Source organism: Salmo trutta, chromosome 4, assembly GCF_901001165.1.
Source record: "Salmo trutta chromosome 4, fSalTru1.1, whole genome shotgun sequence".
Lineage (NCBI taxonomy): Eukaryota > Metazoa > Chordata > Actinopteri > Salmoniformes > Salmonidae > Salmo > Salmo trutta.
Window position 1 is genome coordinate 37602266 of NC_042960.1, and position 18164 is coordinate 37620429.

An 18164-nucleotide genomic window follows, 5' to 3' on the forward strand; every position below is an offset into this window, starting at 1 on the left:
CTCGGGTACGCCACCAAAGCTCCGCCCCTGTGCTTTTTTTTCGAAGAAGCTCAGCCCGAGGGAGCGAAACTATGATGTGGGTGATCGGGAGCTGTTGGCTGTTGTCAAGGCTCTGAAGGTGTGGAGGCATTGGCTTGAGGGGGCTAAACTTCCTTTCCTCATTTGGACTGACCACCGCAATCTGGAATACATCCGGGCGGCGAGGAGACTGAACCCTCATCAGGCAAGGTGGGCTATGTTTTTCACCCATTTTGTTTTCACCCTTTCCTACAGACCAGGTTCCCAGAACGCTAAGGCAGACGCACTGTCCCGGATGTATGACACAGAGGAGTGGTCCACGGATCCTACTCCCATACTTGTGGCTTCTTGCCTGGTGACACCGGTGGTATGGGAGGTGGACGCGGACATCGAGCGGGCGTTAAGTACAGAGCCCACTCCCAACCAGTGTCCAGTTGGGCGTCTGTACGTTCCGTCTGATGTCCTCGATCGTTTGATCTGTTGTGCTCAAACGTCACCCTCCTCTGGTCATCCTGGCATCGGTCGGACAGTGTGCTGTCTTAGTGGGAAGTACTGGTGGCCCACTTTAGCTAAGGACGTGAGGGTTTGTTTCCTCCTGCTCGGTGTGCGCCCAGTGCCAGGCACCTAAACACCTGCCCAGAGGGAAATTACAACTCCTACCCGTTCCACAACGGCCGTGGTCACACCTATCGGTGGATTTCGTGACGGATCTTCCTCCGTCACAGGAAAACACCACGGTCCTGGTTGTTGTGGATTGGTTTTCTAAGTCCTGCCCTCTCTTTCCTTTGCCCGGTCTCCCTATGGCTCTACAGACTGAGGAGGCCCTGTTCACCCAGGTCTTTCGGCACTACGGGGTGCCTGAGGATATAGTTTCTGATCGGGGTCCCCAGTTCACGTCTAGGGTCTGGAGGGCGTTTATGGAATGCCTGGGGGTCTCGGTCAGCCTCACCTCAGGTTTCACCCCGAGAGTAACGGGCAGGTGGAGAGAGTTAACCAAGATGTGGGTAGGTTTCTGCGGTCCTATTGCCAGGACATGGCCGGGGGAGTGGGCGGCTTTCATCCCCTGGGCAGAGATGGCCCAAAACTCCCTCCGCCACTAACCTATCTCCTTTTCAATGTGTATTAGGTTATCAGCCGGTCCTGGCACCGTTCCATCAGAGCCAGATTGAAGCACCTGCGGTGGATGAATGGTTTCGATGCTCAGGCAGAAGGTGAGCGCCGACCGTCACCGCAGTGAGGCCCCGGTGTATGCACCGGGGGATCGGGTCTGGCTCTCGACCCGAAACCTACCCTTTCGCCAGCCCTGCCGGAAGCTGGGTCCGCGGTTTGTGGGGCCATTTAAAGTCCTGAGGAGACTGAACGAGGTTGTTATAGGTTACAGCTCCCTCCTGATTACTGTATTAACCCCTCGTTCCATGTGTCTCTCCTCAGGCCAGTGGTGGCTGGTCCGCTCCAGCGTATACTGTGCGAGCCATTATGGACTCAAGGCGTCGGGCGAGGGGCATTCAGTACCTCGTAGAGTGGGAAGGGTACGGTCCGGAGGAGAAATGCTGGGTGCTGGTGGAGGACATCCTGGACCCTTCCTTACTGCAGGAATTTCACCGTTTCCACCCGGATCGTCCTGCGCCTCGTGCTCCGGGTCATCCCCGAGGCCGATGTCGGTGCGCTGCTGGAGCCGCGCGTCAAGGGGGGGTACTGTCACGACTTCCGCCGAAGTTGGTGCCTCTCCTTGTTCGGGCGACGTTCGGCGGTCGACGTCACCGGCTTTCTATCCTCCACCGATCTACATTTATTTTTTCATTTGTTTTGTCTGTATTGTTCACACCTGGTTCGCATTAGTTATTTCCATATTTAACCCTCTGGAGCCATCATGGTTTTGTGCGTGTTTATTGTTGTCAGTTGTCTCGTTTATGTGATTCTGGATTTTCGTTCTCATTGTTGGAAGATTGATTTTGAGTAAAGTTACTATTAGTACTCATCTCTGTGTCCTGCGCCTGACTCCGCCTTACCCACATCACCTAGACTCTGACAATGTAATCTGTTACAGTTACTAGTTACCTCTCCAAAATTGTAATCAGTAACGTAACTTTTGGATTACCCAAACTCAATAACGTAATCTGATTACATTCATTTACTTTTAGATTACTTTCCCCTTAAGGGACATTAGACGATGACACAAATATATGTTACCAATTGAATGACATCTATTACAGAAGAAATCAATGGTGAAGTTTACATAGCTTGCCATATATAGATTTTACATTTTTCTTTTTGGTTTGGTTGTCGAGGCTTCTTCTAACCCATCGCTTTTTACCCATATAATAAAATGATTAAATGATATCTTTACATTAAAAACCAAAGTCTATCAGAATTCCAGTCATTCCAATAAATGTTACACCCCTTGGTCTTCAAAAAAATGAGTTGGAAATATGGAAGTATATATTTAAACAAATTGTTATACCTGAGCATAACCCCAAACTAAGGACTTATTAGCCAGCCCTACTCTGTTGTTTATGATTTTGTTGTCATGGCAGACTGATTGGGCTCATTGTTTTGAGTTGAAATGCTATTTACATGTGAAAAATGAACGCAATTTACTATAGGCCTATCGTTTACCTTTTTGTTGGTGACACTGGTATCTTGATAATATGCAGCTGTTTAAAGGGCAAATCCACAGATTAAACGATTACAAAATGGTCAGCATCCTGGAGTCGCCTCTTCACTGTTGACGTTTAGACTGGTGTTTTGCAGGTACTATTTAATGAAGCTGCCATTTGAGGGCTTGTGAGGAGTCTGTTTCATAAACTAGACACTAATGTACTTGTCCTCTTGCTCAGTTGTGCACCGGGGCCTCCCACTCCTCTTTCTTTTCTGGTTAGAGCCAGTTTGCGCTGTTCTGTGAAGGGAGTAGTACACAGCGTTGTACGAGAGCTTCAGTTTCTTGGCAATTGCTCACATGCAATAGCCTTTATTTTTCTGAACAAGAATAGTCTGACAAGTTTCAGAAGAAAGTCTTTGTTTCTGGCCATTTTTAGCCTTTATTCATACTCACAAATGCTGATGCTCCAGATACTTACGTAGTCTAAAGAAGACCAGTTTTATTTCTTCTTTAATCAAAACAACAGTTTTCAGCTGTGCTAACATATTTTCAAAAGGGTTTTCTAATGATCAATTAGCCTTTTAAATTGCTAAACTTAGATTAGCTAACACAACATACTATTTAAACACAGGAGTGATGGTTGCTGATAATGGGCCTCTGTACGCCTTTGTAGATCTTCCATTTAAAAAATCTGCTGTTTCCAGCTACAATAGTCATTTACAACATTAACAACGTCTACACTGTATTTCTGGTCAATTTGATGTCATTTTAATGGACAAAAAATGAGCTTTTCTTTCAAAAACAAGGACATTTGTAAATGACCCCAAACCTTTGAACAGTAGCGTAAACTGTCTCTGTATCAGAACATTTAGATTTGTATTTTGTTGCATTAACCTATTTATTTTCTGCAACAGCACACTCATCACTTTTTGTAAGCAAGCTAGTGCCAGTGACTCCTAGTAGGCTACTAACTAAAGACGAGATGAGTGAAATCGGGAAACGTGTGGCTATCAGCTGATCATAGCAAATTATGTTGGCTATGCTGTCAAACTATGTTTTTCCTTGATTTGAATTTGTTGCTGCGGACATCTGCCTCTTACTAGCAAACACTTGCCCCCTTCTCTGTCCATAACAGAGAGAGACACACATCACAAGTCCAACTTAAAAGTAGTTTACCAGTGTTCAAAACCGTAGACAGTACAGAGCACTGCATGCAGAAGTCAGGTGAGTGCGTGCTTGAGGCAGGAGGGAGGGGAATTTAAGATTCAAGATAAATTAAATGAGCTAGTTTGAGGTCTAATTTGTTATTTTTTTATATATTTTTTAAGAAACAATAAATACAATAAAGTATTCCAAATAGCTGAGTCCCCTTTTTGCCCTCCTTTCTCATATCAAGGCAAAAGGGCAGATACTCGAGCACTGGTTGAGCCCGATCTGTGCACATGCCTGCTAGTCTGTCTGTCTCTCTGCCAGTCTGCCTGCCTGCCTTTCTGCCTGTCTGTGTACCTGCCTGTCTGTGTACCTATCTTGTCTGAGCAGGGTGGCGTACCTCCGCATTGCTTCAGGTGCTTCTTTGGTGGAATAAAAGGCAGACAGAGCGAGAGAGGGAGGTGGTCACTCAACTGACAACTGAAACAGACAGACATACTCCATGTGGTTGAGTGCTGCTTTGAAACAAGGATATGGGTATGCCCATAGAATAAAAATGAATCTGGTAATGTAATTAGGAAAGGTATACAATGTCTGCTTGGGGTTCCTACAGTTTTTCTCAACCTTCTCCGTACGGGCAAGCTAATCCATTCTCATTTACGGGTGAGGATTAGCTATGTAGCTAAAATCTGGTGAAAAATCTGTTGTACATAATTTTAAAGAAATAAAATACATTAGTAGACCATATACCTCAAAGCGTTGAGAGCTGACTTTCTTGCCCTTCTTCATCCAAGTGATGCGTGGCTTGGGATCGCCCACCGCCTGGCATACGAAGGATGCCACGCCTCCCGAAATACCTGTCTGGTCATCTGGAGACTTGATGAAACTGGGCATGCCTGGGAGAGAGGAAGAGGACATCCAATGTCAATCAATCAGAAAACTCCCTAGCAGGATGAAACCTCCGAGAGGAGGCCAATACTCTGCTGACTGAACCGGGTAGGTTAGGAATACGTACAGTAGGTCTTCACATACAGTAGGACCATGAAGACCAGACCAAAAGCAAGAGAAAGACAACAACAACACAGGAGCATACAGCTCTGGGCAGGTTACAGGGCATTCAGATTTTCCTACCAGTTGATGTTCAGACAGTAACAATGTGTTTTCAAAATCTGATACCAAACTGCCTGCAGCCAAATCAAGTCAAAAAAGTCTGCGAGCAAAAAACAGTCCAGTGCTGTACTGTCCTTCCTGTCTTGTATTGTGATTTTGCCGTAATTCCAGTGCCTGTAAGTCTCACTCTCATTAATAGTCATACAAAACTAGCAGATACTACTCTCCCTTTTCATGCCTGAACAAACCAGCCCTATGTGCCCTGGTCAAAAGTATTGCACTAAATACGGAATAGATTTTCATTTAGGATAGGATTCCCCAAACGCTGTTCTTGACCCTCCTCTGGTTTCACGTTTTGGTTTTTGCCTTAGCACTACACAGCTGATTCAAATAATCAATGCTTGATAATGAGTTGGTTATTTGAATCAGCTGTGCAGTGTTATGGCAAAAAATTCTAGTGTCAAGAGTTAAATTAACACTCTAAATCATTATCTATTGGTGTAAAAGAATCCCAGTGTTGGTGTTAATAACCAGAGTTCAACCAAAACCATGCCTGTCATTGTCATATTTCCCAGCATGATCTATTGCAGGTTGATTTTTAGTATTGTTGTTTCAATATCTATGTTTTTGCATATACATTCATTGATTGATTGATTACTCTTATGCTACTCAGATATAAATGACCTACATTTTTCAAAACAATGCCATCTGTTAGTTGGACTTTTTGCACCCGTTACTGAAATGATTGTTCAAGTTTAGATGTTTAAGGTTGTCTCATATAGTACTGTTCCCGACCCTGGGAGTCATTCTAAGTGGAGGTTGAGCGTTCAATTTGCCTGCTGGGGGGCAAGGATACCCCCAGCTCTGCTAAAACCATTGACAACTGCGTGATTTGATTGTAATATAATCACATCCTAAAGAGCGTAATCAGAACTACACATTTCTGATTATTCCATGGAAAAAATATCACATATTTAGCATTATCACCAGAGTTATACAGCACGTAACCGCATGCTTTTCAGGATCAGTAAACATCAATTGATCATGTAATTTCAGATAGATAAGGGTAGCCTGACAATATCTCAATATTGGCCACCATTAATTGGATATTTGAGTGATGTAAAATAAAAATGAACTATAGCTGAAAAGTATGATTGGTTAAAGTTAATTTCCCATCCTTTGTGGGCTCTGCCTGTCAAGCAGCAGAAGGGCTCATTTGCCGATGTACTGTTAACTGATAATGTTTACTTCACAAGCTACTTATAGAAATGTTGTACAGTTGGCTAAACATAGTAGCAAGTAGACCAAATGTATTTTTGTCGTAGGCCTACCTAGAGAAGTTAGCTTACATTGTTCCCTTTTCAACATTGTTTTTAAGAGTGTTTAATAATCACAATTGCAGCTGACAGACATGATGTCTACGCTACATTGATTGATGGACCTCGTCAAATTGGCTAGCTAGCTAATAACAGATCACGTCAATATGGCTAGTTACAAGCTAACTTTCAGGGGATAAACTAAATGGCTACATCCAAATATTGTTTGATATGCTTGCCAGCTACACTGAATGTACAAATTATTTGGAACATCTGCTCTTTCCATGACATAGACTGACCAGGTGAATGCAATGATCCCTTGTTAATGTCACCAATTAAATCCACTTCAATCAGTGTAGATGAAGGAGAAGATACAGGTACAACTTTTTTTTTAAGCCTTGAGACAATTGAGACATGGATTGTGTATGTGCCATTCAGAGTGTGAATGGGCAAGACAAAATATTTAAGGGCCTTTGAACAGGGTATGGCAGTAGGTGCAAGCACACTCGTTTGAGTGTGTCAAGAACTGCAGCGCTGCTGGGTTTTTCATTCTCGACACCTTGTAGATTCCATGCTCCGACGAATCGAGGCTGATCTGAGGGCAAAAGAGGATGCAACTCAATACTAGAAAAGCGTTCCTAATGTGACTTGCAGGCCGGATGGGGCCTGTAAACTATGAGTTTCAGGCCACTATATTAGGGTAAAACTAGACCCTCAAAAGAAGGCCTTTTGAAATATGTATTGTATTGTCTTAAAACATTTCTGGTTTGGGATTTTTGTGTGGTTATTCAAAGAACCACCACATTCATGGTTCTTTAGAGACCCTAAAATGGTTCCCAAATGGCATCACTCTCAAGAACCTTATTTAGTTCAAATTTTTTTTATGAGTGTGTAGTAATCTGCCTGTTGTTCTCTAGCTTGTGTGTGTGTGTGTGTGTGCTCCTAGCAGAAGATGCATTATGCAGAGCTATGCCTGCCCTTGGCCTGTTTTCATAGAGCAGGAGGGCTGTGTACTGTATGTCAGTGTCTCTATGTTAGGGTGCAGTTACAGAAAGCGTCCCAAATGGCACCCTATTCCCTTAATAGTGCACTACTTTTGATCAGGGCCTCGTCAAAAGTACTGAATTATTAAGGGAATAGGGTTACACTTAGGACACAGCCACAGTATTTGTAGGATGAGGAAAGGGCACAGAGGGTAAATAAAATGTGATGTGTGGGCGCTAGATGTAGGGAGTAGTGAGACATTGCCGACTGTAGTGTAGCGACCACCCTTCTTTCTCTCTTTTTCCTCTCCCGCCATCCCTCCCTTTTATCCTGCCCCAAAAGATCCTCCTGGCGTCAGCGTTTCTCCTAAACTGAGCGCTTATGTCACCGCTGTAACTCTGACAGAGACCCTAAGTGAGCGTTGAGCTCTCCTCGCCGCTCTGTGCTGTCCTGTGATGATGTAATGGTGGCCATGTTCCGCTCTGTGGACTCTACGTCCCAAATGGCACCCCATTCCCTACATAGTGCAATATCTTTGACCAGGGCCCCCTATCTCCTATGTGTAGCGCAAAGGTAACGCACTATATAAGGAATAGGCTGCCATTTGGGACACACCCTGTGATGATACCTTAGCAGGCTCCTTTCCCTGCCATTATTGTTCCTCGCCTGTGGTTTGTGGCTGCTCTTCATACAACACATCCCACAAGGTATTATGTGAGAGACCGAGCTGGGCCACCCAGAGGCATACACACACACACGCACACGATCACACACACACACACACACGATCACACACACACACACACACACACACACACACACACACGTGAAACAATATTGTGAGTTGAGTCATTCAAAGCACATAGCACCTCTTCTCACTTTAAGTGGATACAGCTGAAGACAGTGGCAATATCCGAAACCCATAATAGCATACTACATATTTAAACTACATATTATGTACTCATCGTCGCGTACTATTTAGCAAGTACCATTTAGTAAAAAGTATGCAGTGTACCACAACCGCAATGCAGTAGCGGCTCCTGACAGGCTGAGTAGGTTGGACTGGGCCGAGTGCGGGTGGATTCTTCCAAATTCAACAGACATGCATCGCATTAACCATACATGTCCAATTTGATAAATTTTCTAAACTCTGAATAGAATAGGAACGGAGCAGGGTTGGGGAGTAACGGATTACAAAAAAACGGTAACTGTAATCCGTTATGTTACCAGCTAAAATATTGTAATCAGATTACAGATACTTTTTCAAAACTAGATGATTACATCGAGTATTACTTTTACATTCAGAAAGGATGTTTGCGAGCAACAAAATATTTGATACTTCTCTGTTTACTCAATGACATTCAAATCAGCATTGAAAAAATTTGCAAGTTTAAGTTTGTTCCAAGTCAGAGACCACTATGATGACACACCAAATGTGTTTGATGGATCACGGGAAAAGAGCAGGAATAGTCTTTTGTAGGCTACAGTTCTTAGCTATGTCTTCCAATTGTGCGACTGCTGTCGGCATCCAAAGATTATCCAACACAAATAAACGCTTGGAAGTAAGGATGACAGTAGTGGTGTAGCCTATGGCGGCGATACAGACATCACTTATTATTGATATCTACTTAGCGCATTGATGTGAATCACACTGCTCCTCTCTCATTTAGTTATTTGCGCCTTACGGATTGAGGTTGTTGTGGATGGCTGTTAACAAATCTAAATGTGAATTTGAACCCAATAATGGTTCAATTCAAAAGGTTTAAGCTGCCTATCAATCATTGTTTTTGAAACCAGTGGACAGCCAGTGAAAAATGCACTCTTGCAACAGCTGCATAGTGCAGATCCAAGCCTGGATATTTTATTGCTCAATCGAAATCATGCTGATAAAAGAAAATCAATAGGCCTAATGGACACATACTCAAACAGTTTTGATAGACTTAAAAGGTGCAATCTGTAGATGCTAAATCCATTTTTGGACTACTGTTATATATATATATATATATATACTACAGTTCAAAAGTTTGGGGTCACTTAGAAATGTCATTGTTTTTCATTTCCAATCCATTAAATTTACGACAGGTGGACGATGATCAATGGAAACAGGATGCTCCTGAGCTCAATTTCGAGTCTCATAGCAAAGGGTCTGAATACTTAAGTTATTTCTGTTTTTATATTTAAAACATTTGCTTTGTCATTACGGGGTATTGTGTGTAGATTGCAGAGGATTTTTTTTTATCCATTTGAGAATGAGCCTGTAACGTAAAAAAATGTGTAAAAAGTCAAGGGGTATGAATACTTTCCGAAGCCACTGTATTTATTAGTGAAACCAAAGAGCTGTAACATATACACATTCAATCAAATAGCCTAGGACATACACCAAAACTTTTCAAATGTTCAAATCAAAAGGCTATTGCACAGAAAAACGTGGATAGTCGGGTGCATCGCAAATTCAGAACCGCTGGACCATAATGACATCAAAATTACTGCTGCTTGATCCATAAATTAAATAACTAAATAGGTAGCCTAGACTGCAAAACTAAAACAATCCATATGTTCAAATCAAAAGGCCTGATTAACATGGCATCAATAACACAGCCACATCCTGAATCCCCATTGCAGATACGTTCAGAAATAAAAGATGGTTTAGTATTTTGTTTAAAAGCTCTGACGAAGGCTAAGAGAACAAGAAACACTCTGCCATGAGAAAACAGAAATCCACTTTGGATAGAAAAACATTTATTTTTTCAAAGTGTAGCCGACGATGCAATACTTGGGATCATTTTAAGGAGAACAAAAGGGGAACAACTACTTCAAGGTCTCAGAGCGAGTGACGTCACCGATTGAAACGCTATTAGTGCGCACCCCGCTAACTAGCTAGCCATTTCACATCGGTTGCACATAGAAGATTTGCTATTCGGTATCTTCCCAATAATATAGCCTAGCTTTGTTGTTTGGCTGCTTGAAGAGAACTAGGCCCTATCACTCACAGCCCACCTCTTCCAAAGCATTGTGGAAAAGTGTGCATCAAATTCTACTAGATGAAGAGCTAAAATTAGTATAACATCCAGGCATTTAAACCACACTCGATTTTCAAAAATTCACATACTCGATTTTCACGTACTGACAATGCGTCATGCGCGATTGTGTTCTTTCCCGTAATTTGTTTTCTTTTTCGATAGCGCATCCCCATATCCAATTGAACAGCCGTTGTCAAAGCCAATAAAGATTATGACATCCAGGAATTTAAGGTATATTATATTTTTGAAATGGTGCATACTATTAACCTTTATTTTTTCGGACACTCAAACGGTCTACTATTTAGGACGCAAGTATTTATTGTAGGTAAATTGTCTCCATTAATAATGGCTGTCAATACTAGTTTAACTCACATTGTTTAACCAAGAGGCACACATATACTTTATATCATACTGTATATTGGAACTATACTAAGCCCTAAACCCACACTGTTAGAGCTATGGCAAATCCCATGAAGTGAAATATAATTCCTATCCCCGCCATCATCATCATCATAGACAACACTCCATACCTAACCGTTGTCTCTAATAGGGTGCTGCGTGTATACAGCACAGTGAGTGGTATCCATAAGGAGGGATATGCTATTGCACATCACACACACAGACAATACAGTGGAAGAAAGAATTACACCCTCCTTAGACACAGCCATGCTGATAATGCAGCCACAACGCTCTCTCTCCTGCCTTCTCGAAGCTCATATAATGAGAGATATATGCCTTCTGTTCGACAGTGAATTGTTTCATCTTAATCTAATTGAGAAAGCGACAATGTCTTTTGATAAACTTGCAACACTGAGAGAACTACAGTAATACCATGACATAAGCATGCTCTATGGTGGTAATTAAAAATTGAATGTAATAAATGTATCATTAGTCACTTTAAACAATGCCACTTTATATAATGTTTACATACCCTACATTACTCATCTCATATGTATATACTGTACTCTTTACCATCTACTGCATCTTGCCTATGCTGTTCGGCCATCGCTCATCCATATATTTATATATTACTGCACGGTCGGAACTTGAAGCGCAAGCATTTCGCTACACTCGCATTAACATCTGCTAACCATGTGTATGTGACCAATAAAATTTGATTTGATTTGCTCATTTGCTTGTCCACCAACCTTGGGCAATAGTGTGTAATTCCGCTGGGGAACCGAGTTTTACACTTCCGCCTCCATGAAACAAGACTAAAAGATACAAGAACACAGCCCAGTCTCTGGGGGAGAGTTGCAGACTAAGGGACAGGATATACCACTGTCTGTCGGTCAGCCAGCTACCTCCACTCTTATATCTGTCCTCAAATAATAACATCTGCAGGGTTGAATCAATATTTTTCGACTGGCACAGTGTCACAACAACAACAACTTCAAAATGGCTGTCTAGGAGTGGTCCTATTAGGTAGTATAGAAAGAGAAGGAAAGTGATGTGACCGGGGATGGGAGGGGTCAGTATTCAGGAGGACAAGGTTGCCCTTTAAAATACAATGTAAGAGGAAAAGAGAGCAGAGAAAGACATGAAGAGCGAGAGAGAGAAAGAGTGTGAGCAAGCAAGAGAGAGAGAAGAGAGTCACAGCGACGGTGACGTAGGTTCTCAATCTGAGGGATGCGATGGGGGACAGAGGTTGAGTTCACACCATTATTTAGCTATTTATTTCGTATGGTCACAACAGCCTGACCCCTGGGTCATGACATTCTAAATGTAAAACGTGCTTAGCTTGTAAAACGTGCTCTGCTTTCCCTCTCCTTCAGCCCCACGCTTATATGACTGACAGCTGTGAATTCTCTCTCCATCACATTCACGTGTGACCCTGTGACTATGCTGAATGTCTTCTTTTTTTAGAAAGAGGGAGAACGAGAGAGAGAGAAGAGATACACTCTTACAAAAAAGGGTTCCAAACAGGTTCTTCGTGTAGGGATAGGGTTCTACCAATAACTGTTTTATTGCAGGGATATTTTCAGAATTGTTTGTTTTACTGTTATATCTGTTGTTTTGCATTGATTGGTTGATTAATTTTATGCTACACAAAGATAAATAACATACCGTTTTCTAAACTAATCCAATCTGTTAGTAGTTGGATTTATTGGCCCCGTTACAGAGATGGTTGTTCCTGTTTTGATGATTGAGGTAGTATTCAATCTTCCCTACCCGGCAGTCATTCTGAATGCAGGTTGGGGGTGATTAACAATTCTAGAGAGAGAGAGAGATAGGGGAGAGAGAGAGAGAGAGAGAGAGAGAGAGAGAGAGAGAGAGGTGAGAGAGAGGGAAAGAGGTGTGTGTGTGAGTGAGAGAGAGAGAGTAGATGGTGAGAGAGAGAGGAGATACAGAGAGCTGAGAGAGAGAGAGAGGTAGGTAGGTGAGAAAGATTTGAGAGTGAGAGGCTAGTGAGAGAGAGAGAAAGAGAGAGAGCGACAGAGAGAGGAGATAGAGGTGAGAGAGAGTGAGAGGAGAGAGAGAGGAGAGAGAGAAAGCTGCAAGAGAGAGGAGAGAGAGGAGATAGAAAGAGAGAGAGAGAAAGAAAGAGCCAAATTACGTTGTTCCTCAAAAGAAAAGACATGGAATCAACCACACATTCACAGCCCAGTAAGCTGTACAACATCAGAAATTCATACAGATGGGCCAAAACCAGCACAGAAGAATACCAAAAAGCAACCTGTAACCAAAATATCCAAACACTTAGATAACTTTCTGGATAGCACATTCACTCACTGTAAAGAAGGCATCAATCTAGCAGTAAAAACATCAACTATATATTCAGGGAAACGGCAAAAGAAGCACAACTGAAATTGATTAAAAAAAACTAAAGAAAAAAGACCACAGATGACAAACTGGTTTGATGCAGATTGTAAAATTATAAGGAAAAAACTTAGAACACTATCCAACCAAAAGCACGGAGGCACAAATAATGATGAATTACGCCTTCATTACTGTGAGACTTTAAAACTCTATAAACGTACACTCAGAACCAAAAAAGCACAGTACAACAGCAAGCAGCTGACACTAATTGAGGAGTCCATAAACACAAACAACTTCTGGAAAAATTGGAAAAAACTAAAAAAATTGAAACAAAAGGAATTAGCGATACAAAATGGTGACATATGGACAACCCATTTTAAAACACTTTACAACACCTTTCAAATTGCCACAAACGCAGAGCAATGCCGAATTCATGAGAAGTTGAATGGATTAGAAAAAGCTACAAAGGACAATCAAAACCCATTGGACTTCCCGATTACTTACCGGGAGCTCTATAAGAAACTTCATGCCCTCAAATGTAAAAAAGCATGCGGACCTGATGGCATCCTAAATGAGATGCTCAAACTCACTAGTGCAACATTTTAATTGGCTATATTAAAACTGTTTAATTTGATCCTGAGTGTAGGTTATTTCCCTGACATCTGAAATCATGGACTCATAACCCCAATTTTTAAGAACGGAGACAAATTTGACCTTAACAATTACAGAGATATTTGTGTGAACAGTAACCTGGGGAAGGTTTTCTGTAGTATTATAAATGTAAGACTTCTAAACTTCCTTAAGCACCATGTCTTGAGTAAAAGCCAAATTGGATTTATACCAAAACATTGCACGACTGATCCTATTTACACCCTACACACCCTGATAGATAAACATGTACACCAAAATAATACCAAAATATATGCTTGCTTTATCGACTTCCAAAAAGTATTTGATTCTATTTGGCATACAGGACTGTTCTACAACGTTATTGAAAGTGGTGTAGGTGGTAAAACATATGATATAATTAAATCAATGTATACTGGCAATACGTGCAGCATTAAAATTGGCAAGAAAATAACAGAATTCTTTAAGCATGGGCGGGGCCTTTGCCAGGGTTGCAATCTGAGCCCTGCACTCTTCAATATTTACATAAATGAATTGGCCACTATTCTAGAAACATGCTCAGGCCCTGGTGTTAGTCTCCACAATTCAGAGGTTAAATCCTTACTCTTCGCAGATGACCTATGCCTGCTGTCACCCACAGCACATGGCCTACAGCAGAGCCTGGACCTGCTAGAGCAGTACTGCCAGACCTGGGCCCTGCAGTAAACCCCAAAAATACTAAAATAATTACTTTCCAGAGAAGATCCAGATCTCAGGGAATTAGACCAAAGTTATCAATTGGTCCAAAATATATAGAGTACTGCACACACTACAATTACTTAGGTTTAAAAATAAGCTCAACTGGACACCTTAATGAGGCAGTGAATGAACTGAGAGAGAAAGCACACGGCATTCTACGCCATTAAAAATCTCATTCAAATTGGAATACCTATTTAAATTTGGCGAAAACTAATTAAATGTGTCATTGAACCAATTGCACTTCATGGCATCGAGGTGTGGGGTCCACTTAAAACAAGATTTCACCAAATGGGACAAACACCGCATTGAAACCCTGCATGCAGAGTTCTATAAGATTCTCCTACATGTCCACAAACAATGCATGCAGGGCAGAATTGGGCCAATATCCACTAATAAGAAAAACTCAAAAAAGAGCAATTAAGTTTTGGAAACTATCATTACCAAGCCCTGCAATGCCAAGAGCTGAGCAAAGAAAAGAGTCACCTCATCCAGCTGGTCCTGGGGCTGAGTTCACTAACCTGTTCTACTGACACACTGAAGCCTCAGGACCAGAAAATCCAAATCAGAATAAAATAAATTACAACACAACCAAAACAAAACTACATTGCTTATTGGGAAACACAAGCACAAGCACAAAGCAAAATGCAATGCTATCTGGCCCTAAATCGACAGTACACCATGGCAAACTATTTGACCATAGTTACTGATAAAAACCATAGAAAAACCTTGACAAAGTACAGGCTCGGTGAGCACAGCCTTGCCATTGAGAAGGGTAGACACAGGAAACCTGGCTCCCTGTAGAGGAAAGGCTGTGCAACCACCGCATAACAGCAGAACCTGAGACAGAGCTGCATTTCCTGAAAAAAATGCAAAAATATAAAACAATTAGAGAGTCTCATTTCCCCAAATTTGAAACCCTTATTCAAGGTTTCAAAGACTTCTCTGATGAGAATATGCTACCCGTCCTGTTGGGGGAGGACGAAGAGAGCTGTGGGTTGGCAGCGCACTACATTGCTGCCTGCCATAAGATGAGGTACAGTGTCTGACAGACCAATCAACCTGCACATGTCCTCTACAGTATGCTTACTGTTATTGTTCAATGTATGGTTATTTTGACCCTTGGTTATCCTGTCTGGGCTAGGGGGCAGTATTGTCATGGTCGGATGAAAAACGTACCCAATTTAAACAGGTTATTACTCTGGCTCAGAAACTATAATATGCATATTATTAGTAGAGTTGGATAGAAAACACTCTGAAGTTTCTAAAACTGTTTGAATGGTGTCTGTGAGTATAACAGAACTCATATGGCAGGCAAAAACCTGAGAAAAAATCCAACCAGGAAGTGGATTGTAGTTTTTCAAGACTGGGCCTATTCAGTACACAGTGACTTACGGTTCAATTTGCACTTCCTAAGGCTTCCACTAGATGTCAACAGTCTTTAGAACATGTTTCAGGCTTTTGCAGTCAACAGAGAGCGAACAAGACCTCCTGGAGTCTGATGACCGAGAGAATGACAGGCCACAAATACACGCAATCACGTGAGGAGGTAGCTGTGTTCCAAAACGTTTTTCAAGACATTGGAATCGTCCGATTGGAATATTATTGAAGTTCTAAGTTAAAAAGGCCCTAAAGATTGATGTTTTACAACGTTTGACATGTTTCAACGAACATAAATATAACTTTTTGTCGTGAAATTTTCAGCGCGCTTACTACATTTGGAGTAGCTTACTGAACGCGCAAACAACAAGGAGTTATTTGGACATAAATTACGGACTTTATCGAACAAAACAACATTTATTGTGGACCTGGGATTCCTGGAAGTGCCTTCTGATGAAGATCATCAAAGGTAAGTGAATATTTCTAATGCTATTTATGATTTTAGATGACTCCAAAATGTTGGTTATCTGTATTGCCTGGTGTATTTTTCTGAGCGCAGTACTCAGATTACTGGGAAGAACCTTGCAAAGTGTGCTTTCCCCGTGAAGCTTTTTTTAAATCTGTCACAGCGGTTGCATAAAGGAGATGTTCATTTATAATTCTTTGAATAACAGTTTAATATTTTATCAACGTTTATGATGAGTATTTTTGTAAATTGTTGTGCTGATTCACCGGCAGTATTGGAGGCAAAAAAAGAGCTGAGAGAGGAGAGAGAGAGGAGATAGAGAGAGAGAGAGAGAGAGCTGAGAGAGGAGAGAGAGAGAGAGAGCTGAGAGAGAGAGATGAGATAGAGAGAGCTGAGAGAGCTGAGAGAGAGAGAGAGAGAGAGCTGAGAGAGAGAGATGAGATAGAGAGAGCTGAGAGAGCTGAGAGAGAGAGAGAGAGAGCTGAGAGAGCTGAGAGAGAGAGAGAGAGCTGAGAGAGGAGAGAGAGAGAGAGAGGCGAGAGAGAGAGCTGAGAGAGGAGAGAGAGAGAGAGATGACATAGAGAGAGAGAGAGGAGATAGAGAGAGAGAGAGAGAGCGAGAGAGAGAGAGGAGATCGAGATGAGATAGAGAGAGCTGAGAGAGGAGAGAGAGAGAGAGCTGAGAGAGGAGAGAGAGAGAGAGAGGAGATAGAGAGAGAGGAGATAGAGAGAGAGAGGAGATAGAGAGAGAGAGAGAGAGAGAGGAGATAGAGAGAGAGGTGGGATAGGAATGTTTTGCCTCCTATATACATTCTTCAAGGATGGGCCACTTCCAGTTAAAGGGGAGAAAAACACTGTGTACATATTGAAGGTAAAACAATTGATCATGCCTACAATGTTTCATAACACATTATGGTGTTCAGATCCGTGTAAGGGGTTTGCGTGCTCGCCATGCATATTGAGTGCACAGGGGCCGCTGTCTCCAAAGTAATAAATACTTAATCGTATGATCACCATTTAATCATAAATAGATTCAATTTGAGCTTAAACACGATTCACCTTCTCAGTAAAACGCCATTTATCGATCCTGTATTTCTGGGAGTTTCTGTCTGGATTCAGTCAGTAGTGTAGCCTTTATCAGAAGTCAGAGTTAAGCTGTCTAACTGATTGCATTAGTGGCAGATGCTTGGTGCAAGGCATATGTTTGTGAAAATGGCAGCCAGATTTGGAGGATTTGGTGTCAATTCCACGTATTAGGAATAGAATACAATTCAACTCCCTCTCCACATTTTAACGACTAGCTACACACAAACTATTCCAAAGTACAGTGGCACCCAACATAATAATCCCTTCTTTAGAATATATAATCAGACAGATGGAAAAGTCGAGTGATAATCTGGATTTTGTAAAGATCAGGCGGATCTCTAGCACATCCACAACGACCAAACGGAATGGATCGACATAAAAGCTCCCCAATATGACTGCCAGCCTAAAACACACACTGCTGTCTGAGGACCCCTCAGGGTTGGCCTGGGCAGAGTTGTACACTTCTTGTTCCAGAGTACACACAGCCAATGACCTTTGAACCTGAACTCATGGGGGTGTAGTATAAACAGACAGTACAGTAGCCCAAGCTGCATGCGTTCACAGTCCTGTATTGCTCAGTTGGTAAGCCTGTAGCACAAACAACGCCAAGGTTATGGGTTCAATACCCGCAGGGGTCACAGTCACATGTACTAAAAAAGATTCATGTTTAGAAAGCTTTACGGTTCTAACAATGTACAGTATGCACTAACTATACTGTAAGTCACTTTGGATAGAACCATCTGCTAAATGGCTTACTGTATCTTCTACAGGAGCCAGGAGGCAGACAGACTGTTCCATTGGCATGCAGTGCATCTAGAGAAGCTGTTATAGCAAGAGCCCGGCAATAAAACCAAATGAGGCAAGGAAACATTGTGTTTTGTGCTCCCTGCGGAGAGGACGCATCTTAGGACATTA

General features: G+C 42.0%; 1 protein-coding gene across 6 annotated transcripts in view; it reads right to left on the reverse strand.

Annotated features, from left to right (window-relative positions):
* Positions 1-18164, reverse strand: part of LOC115192316 (receptor-type tyrosine-protein phosphatase F-like) — a 435047-nt gene that overhangs the window by 222527 nt on the left and 194356 nt on the right. For all 6 annotated transcript variants that reach the window (XM_029750668.1, XM_029750671.1, XM_029750670.1 and 3 more), the window contains exon 3: positions 4517-4662. In XM_029750668.1, coding sequence (XP_029606528.1) covers positions 4517-4662 — 146 coding nt within the window. The remainder of the gene's footprint in view (positions 1-4516; positions 4663-18164) is intronic.